Genomic DNA, 14,694 nt, shown 5'->3' with positions numbered 1-14,694 from the left:
ATTTTCTATATGGCGCAGACCAGCCGCCTGGTGTTGGTGTTGGTTTGCCTGTTAACAAGCACGATGGGAGGCTCGAAGGAGAAGGTCACTCCAACGGTCGTAGGGAACTGCACATGGCATACTCAGATCGACGCAACGACTTTGACAAAGCAAACTTGGTAGTGCTACAACACCTAGACGAGGTAGATCCTTTCGTGGCACTGCACAAAGAAATTATCGCAAAGAAGTATCGTGACCGGGGGGTATGCAGGACAGACGTCGAAGTTACTAGAGAGCACAACTCCACGTTCCTGCAATGGTTCAAAGAGCATATTATTGCTAATCCCCCGGAGGAGGGCTCTAAGGCCGGATTGCTCATATACGCCTTAGCACATGGCCCCTTGCCCAACCTCGTCACCTATCAGGCATACGATATCAAGGGATACACGTTCTACACGGAGGCCAAAGATATGGACAGTGATGATCAGAACTCAGGGGTGACGATGGAATGCATGACCGGCAGCGACAACGGCGCAACTAAGAGATTTTACGGAAGGGTTGAGGAGATCTAGGAGCTTGACTACTCTGGACTTCACAACACGACGATGTTCCGTGTCAGATGGGCTAAGAATGTCAAAAGAGAAAACTGGTATTTCACTACCATGACTATACCCGACGCCAAGAGCCCTACCGTGAACGCTATCGCAAGAAACGAGCCATGGGTACACGCTAAGCACGTGACACAATGCTTCTTCATAACCGACCCGCGCAATCCCAGTTGTGTTGTCGTGAGGAGAGGCAAAAGGAACATCATTGGAATGCATGGAGTCGCCAACGAGGAAGACTACGACCAGTACGGCAACCCAATGAGGGAAGATGACGATGACGATGAAGTATACGTCAAAAGAAGAATCAATACTACATTACCTAAGAAAAATCGTACTCCATGGAAAAGGAAAAGTCACAATGAGGGGCTCAATTATTCTTCAACGAACAAGAAGGGAAAGAAGCTCACTCAAAAACGAAAACGTCAACGCTGAGGAACCGTATGTTATCGGTCAAATGATGTAATATATATGTTCCTATTTTGTATACACACTTAGCCATTATGCATGGGTCCAATGAAGTAATATATGTGTTCCTATTTTGTATACATACTTAACCGCCAAATGATGCAATATATATCGCCTTCCCTTCGTTCACTGCTCTTGAAAAAAAAAGTGAGAGAAAATAAAGGAAAAGAAAATAGAAGGAAACAAACAGGAAAACTGCTATAGGTACTGGTTATAGCAGTAGCGCTTTTGTGAAAAAAGAGCTACAGCTAGTCAAGGTAGCAGTAGCGGTTTCCTCGTAAAACCTCTATAGCTGCCTGTAGTAGCAGTAGGGCTCTCTGCGTAAAACCACTATAGCTAACTTAGCTATAGCGCGTTCGGTTTAAACGCGCTACTGCTATGTCCACTTAACCCCCCAAAATCCCCACTCTCTCTTCATCCCGCCTCTTTTCCCCCAAATCCCCACTCTCTCTTCCCCCGTCGCCCCGCCGGAGCCCTGCCCTCGCCGCGCCCCTGCGCTCGCCCCCGACCGCGGTGCTTGCCCACGGCCCCGGCCCCGACCCCGACCCCGGCGCTCGCCCACGGCCCCGACCCGACTCCGACCTCGGCCCCGGCGCTCGCCCACGGCCCTGGCCCCGACCCTGACCCCGACCCCGAGCCCGAGCCCGACCCCTCCCAACCTCGGTCGTCGTCGGGCCTGCACCCTCTGTAAGCCCCCCACCGCTCCTCCTCTCTCTATTAGCTAGGGTTCTTTGGTTAATTTACTTAGGTTTTAGTTAGGGCAGTAGGTTAATTAGGTTATCTATTTAATCATGAATTTAGCTAGGTTTTGTAGTTTGAGTAATTGTTGCTACTTAAATTTTATAGTGCTAGTTAGTTAATTAGAATTAGTATTTAGAAAACCAAAATTAGTTTAAGCAATTGTCTAAATCAACATCCCTTGTTAAAGCAAATTTAGGTAGGCTGAATTTTACTTTCAAATATTGTTATGACTTCTTGCATTTTTCTTCAAGTTCTATATGTTTCTTCCTTTTATATGCAAATTTGAAGTGGACATGTGATATGTGGACATGTGATGTTTTGGGCATGTCATATTTGGAATTTGGACATGTCATTTGGACATGATGATTATGTGCAGGGTAAATGATCCGAGTGGCCTATGTTACGCCGGAATGTTGATTCATTTCCGTTTCGGTGAATTTTAGGCGCTCGATATGTCCATTTTTTAGCAAAGGTCATGCCGAAATTTTTCGTGAATTTTGGCATGACTTGTGCTAGATAGTAGGCATATCGAGTGCCGGGAGTAGCTAGAAAACGACATTCTGGCGAACATAGATCTTTGTTTATGTCATTTCTCATTTTTTTTCATAGTTTTAGAATTAAACGAGGAGACCTAATCATAGGAAACATGTCGAACAACGAAGAAACCAGGCCTTCTGACCAAGATGCAGACGAGATGGATTATGAGGGTGAACAAGAGTACCTCGACTTTTTGTCCGCTAAGCAACGTCAAGGTTTGCAGGTCATCCTCGATGATGGTACTGACGCCGACATCGACACCGACGGCGCCGGCACCGATGGCGGCGCCGAAACCGACGGGGAAGGTACCGGCGAGGAAGATACCGGCGGGGAAGGTACTGGCGCCGATGCCACTACCGAAAAGAAGAAGCAGAAGAAGCAGAGGATACGATTACCTAACAAACTAGGCATTGGACGACTGGTGATCACAAAGATGGCACCTGGCAACTTTGAGCCATTAGAGCCGGAAGAACCTCGCAAGTGCTATGGGAACCAAGTAGGATGCATCCTACGGGAATGCGCGAGCATCAACGACGATGACTTAAGGAGTAAAGAACATTTGACGTAGTTGCTCCTAACGAAGTTGCACAAGAGATTCAAGTTCCCCGACCGGGATGATAACATAGAACAACCGTGGGATGATCCGAAGCTGAAAAAGATTAACAATCACGCCATGGGCATGTTCAGCAATGATTTGGCCTCCTGGAAAGGGAGGGTGAAACGAGCTATTGAGGCTGAGGAACCCCTGTTCAAGATTTTGGAGGAAAATCCGACACTTACGGAAGAGGGGTTCGAAAAGTTCAACGACACTTGCGCTACCGAGGCAGCCAAGGCTAAGGCTGCGAAATTCGAGAGCCTTCAGCAAAGGAACACGGGGAAGCATCGCCTCAGAAGCCGTGGCTACCTCGGTAAAAGGCCCATATGGGATAAGGAGGACGCGGAACGTGAAGCCGCGGGTCTCCCAGACCGCTTCGCGAAGTTCACCAACCCCTTGGAGCGTGACTTCATCAGGGCCCGCTATAAGTGGGACAAGGAAAAGAAGGTTTTTTACACGGACCAGATCACGAGGAGATTGATTAGACTACTGGTAATTATTCTTTTACCACCTTACATTTAGCTCCAGATCTAGTCGACAACACATTCCTAAACGGTTCACATTCCTTCTGCAGGAGAAGCAACACCAGCTTGCAGCCGAAAGCCCTACTTCTCCGATGAGGCACAAGTGGGACACCCCTCTCAACCGGTCCTTGAACGAACTTAAGGGACTCCCTTTGGGCCAGCGGCCGCAATATGGTCGTGTGCACGGCGCCGGAGATGGCGCCACGTGGAAGGTGTTTTACAACGAGGGCCCGGAGGCCAAGAAGCAGAAAAAGAAGTTTAGTCAGGCGGACATCAACGAGAAGGTGAAGCTTGCGTTCGAGAAAAAAGCAGCTGAGGATGCGGAAAAAAACAGCCGAGGAGAAAAATGAGTTGCTACAGCAGGCAGTCAATGCCGCTGTAACTGCCTGCAGAAATGATTTCGCTACTAACTTGGTCCCGGCTATCATCAACTAGACGAAGGAAAATCCAGACAAGACGGTACATGATTTCCCGTTGCCCAGCGTCGCGAGCAACTCCGTGAACACCACCACCGCACCATCACTTGCTCACACAAGCGGGCCTCGTCTCTCACCCGCACCCGCTCATAGCAGCCTGTCCTCAGTCTCTGGCGCGCTAGGCGGGCCTTCGTCTTTGGCTGAGCTCGACGCCCTCACGGTAATTACATGTCGCACGAACATATATATATCTAGAATATTCCATTTCCGTTGCCTTTCGGATGTTTTACGCCGCATACATGTGTTTGCAGGCCGACGAAACCCCGTGCACCGTACTCTACTTGATCAAAGGCCAGAAGGTGGACATGGGAAAGGGGGTGATAACGAAGCCCTTGGATCTCACGTTCCACAACCAGCCGATGCCCGCTGGGCACTTCAGAGTTACCTTGTCGAGTGTGACATCGGGGCACGAGGATTTGCCTCCTCCAGTATGGTATGGGGGAGAGGACGAGGAGACCTTGATGCGGATTGGAAGCTGCAAGGGTTGGGTGCTGCTATGGCCAAAGAATCTTCTTCGTCTGGAGCCGGCCGAGAGCACACCAATAACCACACATCAACAACCATGTATGGAGACCACCACCCCATCTACGCAATTACCAGCTCCTGTAGTGTCAGGTGAGAGCGGCGGACGACGTGATGAAGGGGGTGCAATAGTACTGGCTGATGTAATCGGTCCCATAGAACAGAGAATGGATGATGAGACGGAGGACCCAATGGGTTTCCTCAATACAAACGCATATGAGGGTGACTTAGATATGATGAGTCAACCATATGACGAATCGGGCTATCAGCATGCTAATGAGGATATGGATGATCTGCCCGGGCAGGAACGTCGTAGCAGGGATTGCAAGAAGTCTATCTTCATGATATCCTCACAGGACACGCCTGAAGATGCCGCCTCAACACAGGCTCAACTAGCCGGGGGTCGTACAGTGCTTAGCCCGGCAACACTGGGGCAGGGGTTAAGGAAGGGTTTGGAAGGTGTGCCCAAGAAAAAGGAGAGGAAGAGACTGGGAAAGATAGCTGCCTCCAAACAAGCCAGAGCACATAGCAGCCAGACGGTGGATTCTGAAGAGCGTGTACCCGTGAAAGGTGCGGCCATGTTCCGTCTCACGGGCGAGCTGATGCTACCGTCGAAACCGCTAGAGGCACTATCAGGGGATCTCAGGAGACTGCATGACCATGTGCTGTCGACTGAGAAAAGCCTACTAGCCTCAAAGGATCCAGGATATCTGACATACGCGGCTCGTGTGCCTGAGGGGAAGTGCTACGTCGACACATGGCCCGCGGAGGTGTTCTTCCTGCGGTTTGACCATATCTTTGAGATGTTTCTGACAAGGCGGCTCGATTTTACAAGCGTCCGCCTTTTTGCGCTACATATGAGCTCCGTCATGAAGAGAGCAGAAGTCTCGCAAATCTGTGTGGCGGATCCGTACTACATGCACGAGTCTTTCTTGAGTCTCGGCGACTTTGAGCGTGAAACTGCTAGGGACTACCTCCAAAACTTCATGCTACAGAATAAGGACCAGGAAATTGTCCTCCTGCCTTATCATCCAAAGTAAGTCAGTTCCGGACAACCCTTTTGTACATTTCAATCATTCCTTCTTGCTCATATGGAGAATAATTTGAGGTGTCTTTCCCCCGCATCAACGGGCGCGCCGTCCTTATTGTTCTTTACCTGCGAGTCTCCCACGCCGTGTATTTCGACCCCACCAGAGACTACCAGAAGGACTACACCCACATAATGAATATTCTAGATGATGCCCTCCAAGGCTTCAGCATTAGGGGTGGACACCTGCAGATCAGGAAACAAAGGAACAAGAAGTTGGGTTTCTCGCATAAAACTAACTTCTGCTGCATCCATGTCCCAAAACCAAGCAAGAAAGATGGATTCTACCACCTCCATCTCATGATTGAGTTCAACACGCATCACCAAAAGCTCCGTATGACAACCAAAAACAATGATCATATCCGCAAGTGGGTAGAATCTCATGGAGAAGCGGATTATAAACTTAGAGATGACTTCTTTCGCATCCAAAGGGACATTGCAACGATCATCATGAAAGAAGTCGTCGATGAGAAGGGGATGTTCCACCACGGCCCTATATCGCGAACTGACGTCCGAACTCGCATAGGCATGCAACGTCATGACCTCAAGCCATTCAAGAAGCTAGGGTCCATCCTTGATGATATGGAAGGATGGAACTTCTAATGATTTACGATGCCGATGATGATGATATGTGTCGGTTGAACTTGTATACTTTCTGTGGTGATTAAACTTTGTGATGTCCATGGTCCTTGCCGAACTTGTGTAACGCTACTTTGTTAGTTTGGGTACGATGACATGTGTACCTCTAGTTAATTAGTTTGCGTACTATATGTTGCATCTAGTTGCTAACCCTTTCTTTTTCGTGTTGCTCTAGTATATTTTGTTGCATCTGATCATACATTCTCTTGATGAAGATGCATCTCTAACAGGTACCTAGATTCTTGACGGCGAAGGAGTGCTATGTCGTGTACGAAGGGAAGGTTCCGGGAGTGTACGACGAGTGGTATGAGTGTCAGGCGCAAGTGGAGGGGGTCTTGGGCGCTAGCCATAAAGGCTTCAAAAGCAGACAAGAAGCACAAGCTAGTTACTTGCGGTACACGCTAGCGCGAGAGAGGCCTCATAATCGCTGCCTCATGTACCGCATAGTTCCGCTATCACTCATAGTGATAGCACTTCTCGCGTATATCTTTGTTTAGATGGATGACGTTATATTTGCAAGTATTCGAGACTTTCATGTATCGATATTTTCGAGATGATGACGAGAGACCACTTTGTGTTGGATGATGATTATGATGAGACTATTTGTATGTATATGCTATGATTACATTTGTGGTCTCGCAGCCATTTGTATGTGTATGATGATGACATTTGTATGTGCTAAAGATTCTTGTATAAAGCCTGTTCAAATACAAAACAAATATGCAGAAACAACAAAAACTAATAAAATTAGCAGTAGCGAGTGGAGAAAAGTTAGCAGCAGCGTGCCACTAGTAGTAGCGCGTCCTAATAAAGCGCGCTAGAGATATTAGCAGTAGCGCGCTTTCACAGGGCTCACTGCTGCTACACTTGTATAGCAGTAGCGTGGGCGTGCACGCGCTGCTGCTACAGGTTAGCTGTAGCGCCGTATCAGTAGTGCGGCACCCCGCGCTACTGCTATATCTAAAACCCGTGTTACTGTTAGGCTTTTTCCTAGTAGTGCCTTTCCATGGATTCTCTATCTAGGGAGCTGGAAAATGGCTTCCTGAGATTGACAACTACCATGTGCCCATCCCTCAACTAGGTCAATGTGTCAGATCAACCTGGTACGGCAAAAACAAGGATTTAATCCTAAATGTCAGCCAGTCTAACCAATTAAGGCTAGAAAAACGGCACAAACACAACTCCTTCCACAAGGTGCTGCCTAAGTCTAACCCTGGAAGCTACCAGAGGTTCCAATAACTAGGTAATATTGGGGATGCACCACCCATCGTCGGGCCAAAAGGGAAACCAACTATCATAAGAGCAACTCTAGCAGAGTCGCTATGTGGGACATGGATATGGCATATGGCAGTCGTTATGCGCAAACACAGAATCGCCATAATGCGGCCTCCATCTTTTCTTTTATTTCCTTTTTTGTTGTTGCATCAACTCAATAATCAGACACTCAATTTGAGGGATTCAAACACTAATTTGAGATAAAATTGCATTACAAAGTTATTGCATGGGGGTAGAAAAGTTTTGGTCACATTCCCGACAGTCGTCGTCGAGGTTAGGGGTGGCTTTTTCAAGGGAGGCAAGGCTCAGTATGGCACGGTTTGTCTCGGTGAATGACACCATGTTCATGTCATATGTGTGCCATCCGATGCGCTCTCTCTCCGCCACCAATTATGCTTGTTTCTCCTTGTAATGGATACACACGGAGCAGTCCTCTCTGCCTTTAACTCCTGCCCGACAACGGTGACCTCGAAGATTTCACCAGGGTGACGGCCGAGGCGTCGACGACATAGCGCTCATCTCATGCCTCCTTAATAGGGAGGCAATCATCCCTCGATGAGTTGGGTGGGTGAGCTCTCTCCTGCCATACGGGATTTGCACGTAGCCGTGCTAAATATCCCACTCGATGAAGTGTGCTCTTGGATTCCAATCCGGCCACTCATCAAGGGGGGATCCTCATGTGCGGCCTCCATTTCATCACAACGATGCAACTCTTCCTCCTCGTCCTTGAGGGCAGTCTCCCCCTTCGCTTACTCCTCACTCATGATCTTCTTCTCCTCCTCTGAGAGCGGCACCTAGTCTGCCCGCGGTACAAGTGGCATGGCGACCGTGAGGAAAGTGGAGGTTGTGCACGGCGGTGAGGAAAGTGGTAGCTCTGAGCAGTGGTGGTGAGGGAAATGGAGACATGGCAACGACCAATTTATAGTAGCCGATGGCGAAAAATGTGGTGGGAGTGACCGCGGGCAATTGGCATGCAGCGGCTGCCATTAATTGGCATCCGCAGTGCCATGGTCGTCTGCCATGGAAATGGAGAGAAAATGGGCTGCGCGGGAGGTTGACGTGGGAGGTGAAACTTTCCTCCCACATGAGCGATTAGCAGATGGCGCATCCTCAAAATCAACGGCGCATCCTCAAATATGGAGGCTCGCGGGCTGGATATGGAGTGCTCTTCCTAAGCTATGACAACTCAGGGCCAGATGGCCACTCTACCAAAGTGACCTTTTCAATATATTTATTATGCCGATTGGCCCTATACGGCGACTCTGCTAGAGTTGCTAAGCTAAACTTGCTTTAAACGAACGCGCAGTAGTCCTCGGAGATCAACCATACCATGGTTTGGTTTTAGTGGAGTACAAAACATAGTTCCAGCAGAAACAGCAGGGGTCATTATCCCCTTATATACTACAATGCACTACGAACTAACACTGATCACGGGAGATGATATGGACAATCATGGTAAGCTTCCTCCGGTTCCGCTTCAGCTCAAACAGACAGATATCACCAACTCGCAGACGGTTGTCACTGACAAATTTGCGCCAACCTCCTTCAAGGACAAGTCTCCTACCATTCCGAATATGCATCTGAGTTTGCCATTCCTTCCCCTTACGCTGGAGCAAAATAGTTCGCTCTTCCTTTGGAAGATACACAGCAGCATATTTTGCACCAAACTCCTAGTATTTTACAGATATAAGCATGTTACAATTACAAGTCGACCAATCATGTTGATAAAATAAAACAACAATACAATATAGGTATACACAGTTATCTGGTGGCATTTATTTAATTCAGCTGCAAAAGTAATTTAAGCCAAACAGTTTGCTAAATTTTTTTAGAAATGGAGGAGCACCCCCGGCCTCTGCATATGGACGATGCATGCAGCCATTTTATTAATTATTCACACAAGACCTTACAAAGTCATACTCCCTCCGTTCCTAAATATTTGTCTTTCTAGAAATTTCAACAAGTGACTACATACGGAGCAAAATGAATGAATCTACATTTTAAAATATGTCCATATACATCCGTATGTGGTAGACCATTTGAAATCTCTAAAAAGACAAATATTTAGGAACGGAGGGAGTACAACAATAAGACTAAAGCCACCGTCTATGCAACATATGTCGCTACTCCTATCCAATTGATGAAGGGATGCTGATAGTCTGGACCTAATACCGAACAGACCTCGCAGCCAAGCCTACCATCTAAGACCTGAGGTCCCAACCAGGACACCTGTCGGGTATGGGGCACCTACCAGTCCGGCGCACTCCTCAACCAGGACGCTTGCCGGGTATGAGGCCGACGCAGCCACCTGTCACCAATCCATCTTCAGTGTTGTACTGCTGCATCAACCTTGTTTGGTCTAACTGCCGTCGACACCACCACGACGCCAGACAGCGCCACCTCCCTGCGCGGGTTCATCTCCGCGCATTGGACTCCGAATCTCCACAGCGCCACGCCGCCAAGATCCGCCGCCATCAATGTATAAGATGAAGTACCACTCCACCAAAGAAGCCGTCCTCTGTTCTCCGAGCCCGTGTGTACCTCCATGAATGACGCCCCCAAGGGGGAAACGACACCAGAGCGCCGCCATCATCCGATCAACTGATCTAGGGTTTCCCCCGGAGGTAGCAGAGAGTGACCTTGAACTTCTCCACGGCGATGCCTTCAAGAAGGGAATGACACAGACAGCGCCGCCACCGCCGGCCTTTGCAGTAGTCAAAAGCAAGTTTTCACTCAGATCTGTTCGAAGAAACTTCATCTCTCGTGCACGGGCCGCCGCGTCCCGCAACGTCCCCGGGAGTGGGATCCCAAGATCCGCCGCCACCGCCGCCGCCAGAAGGACCCACCACCCGACCGTCATCCCTGAAGGGGACGACGCCACCACCGTGCTCGGATTCGGCATCACGCCAACGCCTTCGGCTGCCCCCAATCAGATCGGTGAAGGAGGATAGCCAACGCGAGCGTCCACCACCGCTTAGGACCGCCGGACTGCGCCCGAGCCCGACCACCCGAAGGAGAACCGATCTGGGGCGGGAAACCCCAGATCCACCGCCGCCAGCCCCCGCAGCGCCGCCGGGATCCAATCGGGCCACCGCCCGAGCGCGCCAACTCCGCCTCCATGCTGTACGCCCAGGGACGCCGATGCATCTCAGCCAGAGGATCCCCTCGTGAAGAGAGGAGGAAGGCCCGCCGTCCGCCGTCCGCCGGGCGAGCTTCGCTCGCCGGCCTCCTTCGGCGGCGGCAGGGAAGAAGGGGAGGAGGGAGGTCGAGGGGGGCGGCGGTTGGGCGCCCGAGTCGCCCCCTCTGGAGGCGACGCGAGTGAGCGAGAGCAAACAGTTTGCTAATAGCACAGTAAATTGGATATCCAAAGCCCAGGTAGTCCTTGGCACCCTACATTGCTAAAATTAGTTATGTTTATTTATTTATTTGAAACTTAGTTATGTTATGTTAGATGACAACAACCTGGGGGGCTTTGACTAGGTAACAATAAAATTCCAGAATTGTTTTAGCTTACCAGGATGTAATGCCCTTTCACACCAACATTGGTTTTGTTCATGATTGCCACATACAGATGGGCTTCGAGTTGGATGGCTTCCGCTTTATCTTCAACTATGCTCTGTTGCACTGGAGATAGAAAGCTCATTTGTGACAGCATGTAGGGCGGCACAAAATGACCTGCGTGCGCCTTGCTTTCTGCGCGAAGTAGATGAACGGTAAATGTGAACCTTCCCCCACCCTTTGCTGGTACAAAGATGCAGATATCTCCCTCCTCCACACTATTGTCACAAACAAAGTCTAACCACTCCCCCCTAATCTTGTGAATACCATCATTCCCCTCGTAGAACCTGGGGTACCACCTTTTGTTCTCGCCCGGCCTCTGAAGTATGACAGATGCACTTTCATGGGGAAAGTGTGCAACTGCGTATTCCTTCGTGATGGTCTGATCACAAATGGGACAGGGTGTTATGCCATCAACAAACAAACAAAAAAAACAAGAATGCAAAACTCAGCCCAAATACTGTTTCGACTGTTATTGTCGACAAAGAAAAAGCATTTATGTTAAGTGTTCAGAAGGGCCATTGCCACTTTCCCTATAACATTCAAACTATGAATACCCCTCTCAGATCTAGAGCCTAGAGACGATTGTAGTGTACTGAAAAAGAACTCAGGAAATTTACCAAAGAAGGATACGGTGGTTGGACATTGGACTTCCTCATGATAGCCACGAATGCAAGGGTTCTGGATTGAATGTCCTGGAGAAGCTTATCTATTTTCTCTTTTTGTGCATCAGCCAAATTACTCCTACTTGACAACACATACTTATCCTTTGGAGGTCCTGGAATATCATCCGAGTCGAAAGAATCATACTCTGAAAAATCTAGCTTCTCCTAGACAAATTCGTAGGTGAAACTAACAATGGGTAATGTAGAGATTGACACGATAGCGCATGTTTGCATGTACTTAACAAATAAAACGAATCGATGCAATTTTGTTGACGCAAATGTAACTTAAGAATATCACCTGACTCCGCAGATGGAGTGGATATAACAGCTGTCTTTCTAGTACTCCCACTATGACTGGAGCTCCCATTTTGGCATCCGTCTGATCTTCCACTTGCTGACAATTCAGTACACAGAAACAGATTTTCACATAAACTGCAAAAAAATATGAATTGGATCGGAAGTACTTGCATCATACTACCATACCATCAGAATATTGTTCCTCCTTAACACGCACTGTTGAGATCATCTTTGGGAGTGTGTCATCATCCGATCCAGAAGACTCATGCTCATAAGGACTGTCTTCTCCTGTATAACAGGTTTCAAGAGTAAATGCAACTTCAGATAAAACGGCACCTTAAAGCATAACACAAATGTACAAGCAAGCTGGCAAGCTAACCTGGCAAATCCTCAGATGGAGACGATGCTGCGTCTGTCCATGCCAGTTTTCTGCAATGTCCTGAGCTTTCACTTTGGCATCCATCCTCCACTGACGAGTGAGTATTACGACCACTGGAACTGCTTGACATTTCTGTAGAATTTGTGATCGGTTCTTGATCACTCATAGTGCTCCCTATGCCAAAACAGGACACAGTTTTCTCACAACCACTAGAATCAAAGACCGCAACCTTGAAGCGAGAACTTCCACGGTATCGGAACATCAACGAGTCTTTCTCTACTATGTCATTGGCATCAACAAACACCTCCCATCCAGATTGGAGGACTTTTCTATTCCTGTGCTCAGTAACTCCAACATCATACAGAATACAATTAGGGCCTTCTAGTTTGACGCTCCGTGACATTTTCCCTGAAAAATGGTTTGCAAACCTCTCTGGCATGACCTGCAGCAACAGATGTAATTTTTAAAGGAGTATTAGTTTAAATGAGTAATACATTTCCCTAAAATTGATGGAGATGAATAAGGCATAATAGTCACAAACCGCTAAAACTAGGAGATAACAAGTTAAAGATGATTATTTGCCTTATACATTTTTTTACAGGAATTATTTGCTTTGCATAAAGAAGGGCAATATGCCATTGATCCAAAAAAAAAGAGGCACTGCAATGTCTTATTGATTGGAACAGAGATATTACCATGCAATGTCTTGAACTTTTGCTCATCCGCCTGACGAAACGAGTGACCTTCCCATGTAGATGGTTCCAGTATCTCTTGCAGCCCTGGCACGAATTTTTCATCTCCCGGCTTCTTTGTCCTCTACACACCGATTCTAACAAATTAATTCACTCGGAGAGTGGTCACTGCTACTTGAGCTATACAACTTGCGGCAAGATGTAAAATATACCTTCCAGTAGGGAATCTCAGAAGTGTCCTCCAGATCTTCCTGAGCCAAAGAACTGCAACAAAACAAGCCTGCTAATCACGAATGCCCACGAAGGGGAAAAAAAAGAAATTCCACGAAGCAGAAGAAAAGAGGTCGACTTAACCTGCAGTCCAGGCTTGGCGGAGCAGTCCAGTCCAGATCCTGAGATCACCGTCACCGTGCGCTGGAGCTGGAAGGAAGAAGAAAGCCTTGAGAACTGAGAAGGGCGTGGAGAAACGGAGGCGGAGGAGAATATGGGGGATTCATTCACCTGGACGGGACTTGACTGGCCTCCACTACTGAGACGTTTGGTGTTCCCGTAGCAACCCAAGAGGGGGGCAGAAACCAGACGGCGGAGATGCCACGCCAACGCCGTTATGATGTCCTGACTTGTCACCTCTCATGTGATGGGACAACGTATCATAATTTAGCAGAAAGGAGTAGTATATTGTAGAGTAATTGCACAACCACTTCGAATATTATTTTCGGACAAAGCACGTTTCTAATCTAGCATGCACCAGATGCAGGCACCGTACCGTGGACACGATATTTATTCGTGGACCAGTTCGGATCAGTCCGCGGACATTTACGTGGGAGCCGGCCATCCAACCATGTTCGCATCCATTTTAAAATAAATTTGCATAAATCGTACAGATTCCACCAAACATGATGGAATTCACTAATATTTCTTTATATAAAACGAACGATATTTCGTTTCTTGAACTACAAGCTTAAAAAAAGAGACTAACTTCTAACGGTCGGTGCCTTTATACGCGTGGTCGGCCGCACCGTTTTCATCAAAGTAGTCCTTCCAGCGGCGAAAGGCCGCGACAGCCTTACCCCGCCGCCGCCTGGCGCTCGCGGAGAAGCCGTTTCGCTCCCTCCTACGTCATGCGGACGGCCGCCGCAGCCAATGTCGACCCCGGCCACGGTACTTTGCCCCTATTGGTGGCGGCGGAGGTGCCACTGAGCGACCACTCCTCGCTGATCTTGGCAAGGTCCCCGTCGAGGCAGCGGTGGCGCCGGGGGGCCGATACACATTGGTGAGTGGTCGGTCACAGGCCGAGGCGTCCGCGAGATCGGGTTCCTCGTGGACCCAGGTCGGTGCCTCATTGGACTTGGCGGATGCGAAGCGGCGCGCCGCGTTACGCCGCTCCCACCAAGTCGCCTCATTGGTTGCCCTCTCATTGGCCGACACGATGGCTCGCGACGACGAGGAGCCACCACGGCCACCGAGGTAGTGGAGGATGCGCCCGCGTGCCTTCGGATCGCCGGCGCTAGCTCCTTTTTGACGACCTTGTCGCCCCCATTGCAGCGTGGCGGCGACACCGTCCCATTGATCCGGATGTATCAGCTGTGCAACGGCAAGGGCGACTCATCCTTCAGGCGGTGCCCGATTTGGACGCCATAGTTGGGGGGGGATAC

The 14,694-nt window shown here is 48.9% G+C and overlaps 1 protein-coding gene across 2 annotated transcripts; it reads right to left on the bottom strand.

Moving 5' to 3' along the window:
- Window positions 1-8,754: 8,754 nt before the first annotated feature.
- Window positions 8,755-13,580, bottom strand: LOC109757533 (B3 domain-containing protein Os03g0619600). Of its 2 annotated transcripts, XM_020316355.4 has the most exons (10): window positions 13,541-13,580; window positions 13,394-13,459; window positions 13,252-13,303; window positions 13,043-13,163; window positions 12,348-12,789; window positions 12,155-12,256; window positions 11,970-12,065; window positions 11,627-11,784; window positions 10,963-11,388; window positions 8,755-9,118 (listed from the first exon to the last, which is right to left on the bottom strand). In XM_020316355.4, the coding sequence occupies exons 4-10, from the start codon at window positions 13,142-13,144 to the stop codon at window positions 8,867-8,869; spliced, it is 1,578 nt and encodes a 525-aa protein (XP_020171944.1). In that variant the 5' UTR covers window positions 13,145-13,163; window positions 13,252-13,303; window positions 13,394-13,459; window positions 13,541-13,580; the 3' UTR covers window positions 8,755-8,866. The 2 variants fall into 2 exon arrangements, with proteins under 2 accessions (XP_020171944.1, XP_040242541.1); XM_040386607.2 differs by lacking the exon at window positions 13,541-13,580 and having other exon boundaries at window positions 13,394-13,532.
- Window positions 13,581-14,694: the final 1,114 nt, after the last annotated feature.

The sequence above is a fragment of the Aegilops tauschii genome, chromosome 4, assembly GCF_002575655.3.
Source record: "Aegilops tauschii subsp. strangulata cultivar AL8/78 chromosome 4, Aet v6.0, whole genome shotgun sequence".
Classification (NCBI taxonomy): domain Eukaryota; kingdom Viridiplantae; phylum Streptophyta; class Magnoliopsida; order Poales; family Poaceae; genus Aegilops; species Aegilops tauschii.
This window is presented reverse-complemented; position numbering and strand designations above follow the sequence as displayed.

Excerpts from the sequence above, each read along its gene's own strand:
- LOC109757533 (XM_020316355.4), bottom strand. The coding sequence starts at position 13,144 with ATGAAAAATTCGTGCCAGGGCTGCAAGAGATACTGGAACCATCTACAT. Across the intron at positions 12,790-13,042 it reads AAAGTTCAAGACATTGCATG|GTCATGCCAGAGAGGTTTGC; the intron begins GTAATATCTCTG and ends CTGTTGCTGCAG. Across the intron at positions 11,389-11,626 it reads AACCACCGTATCCTTCTTTG|ACCATCACGAAGGAATACGC; the intron begins GTAAATTTCCTG and ends ATTTGTGATCAG.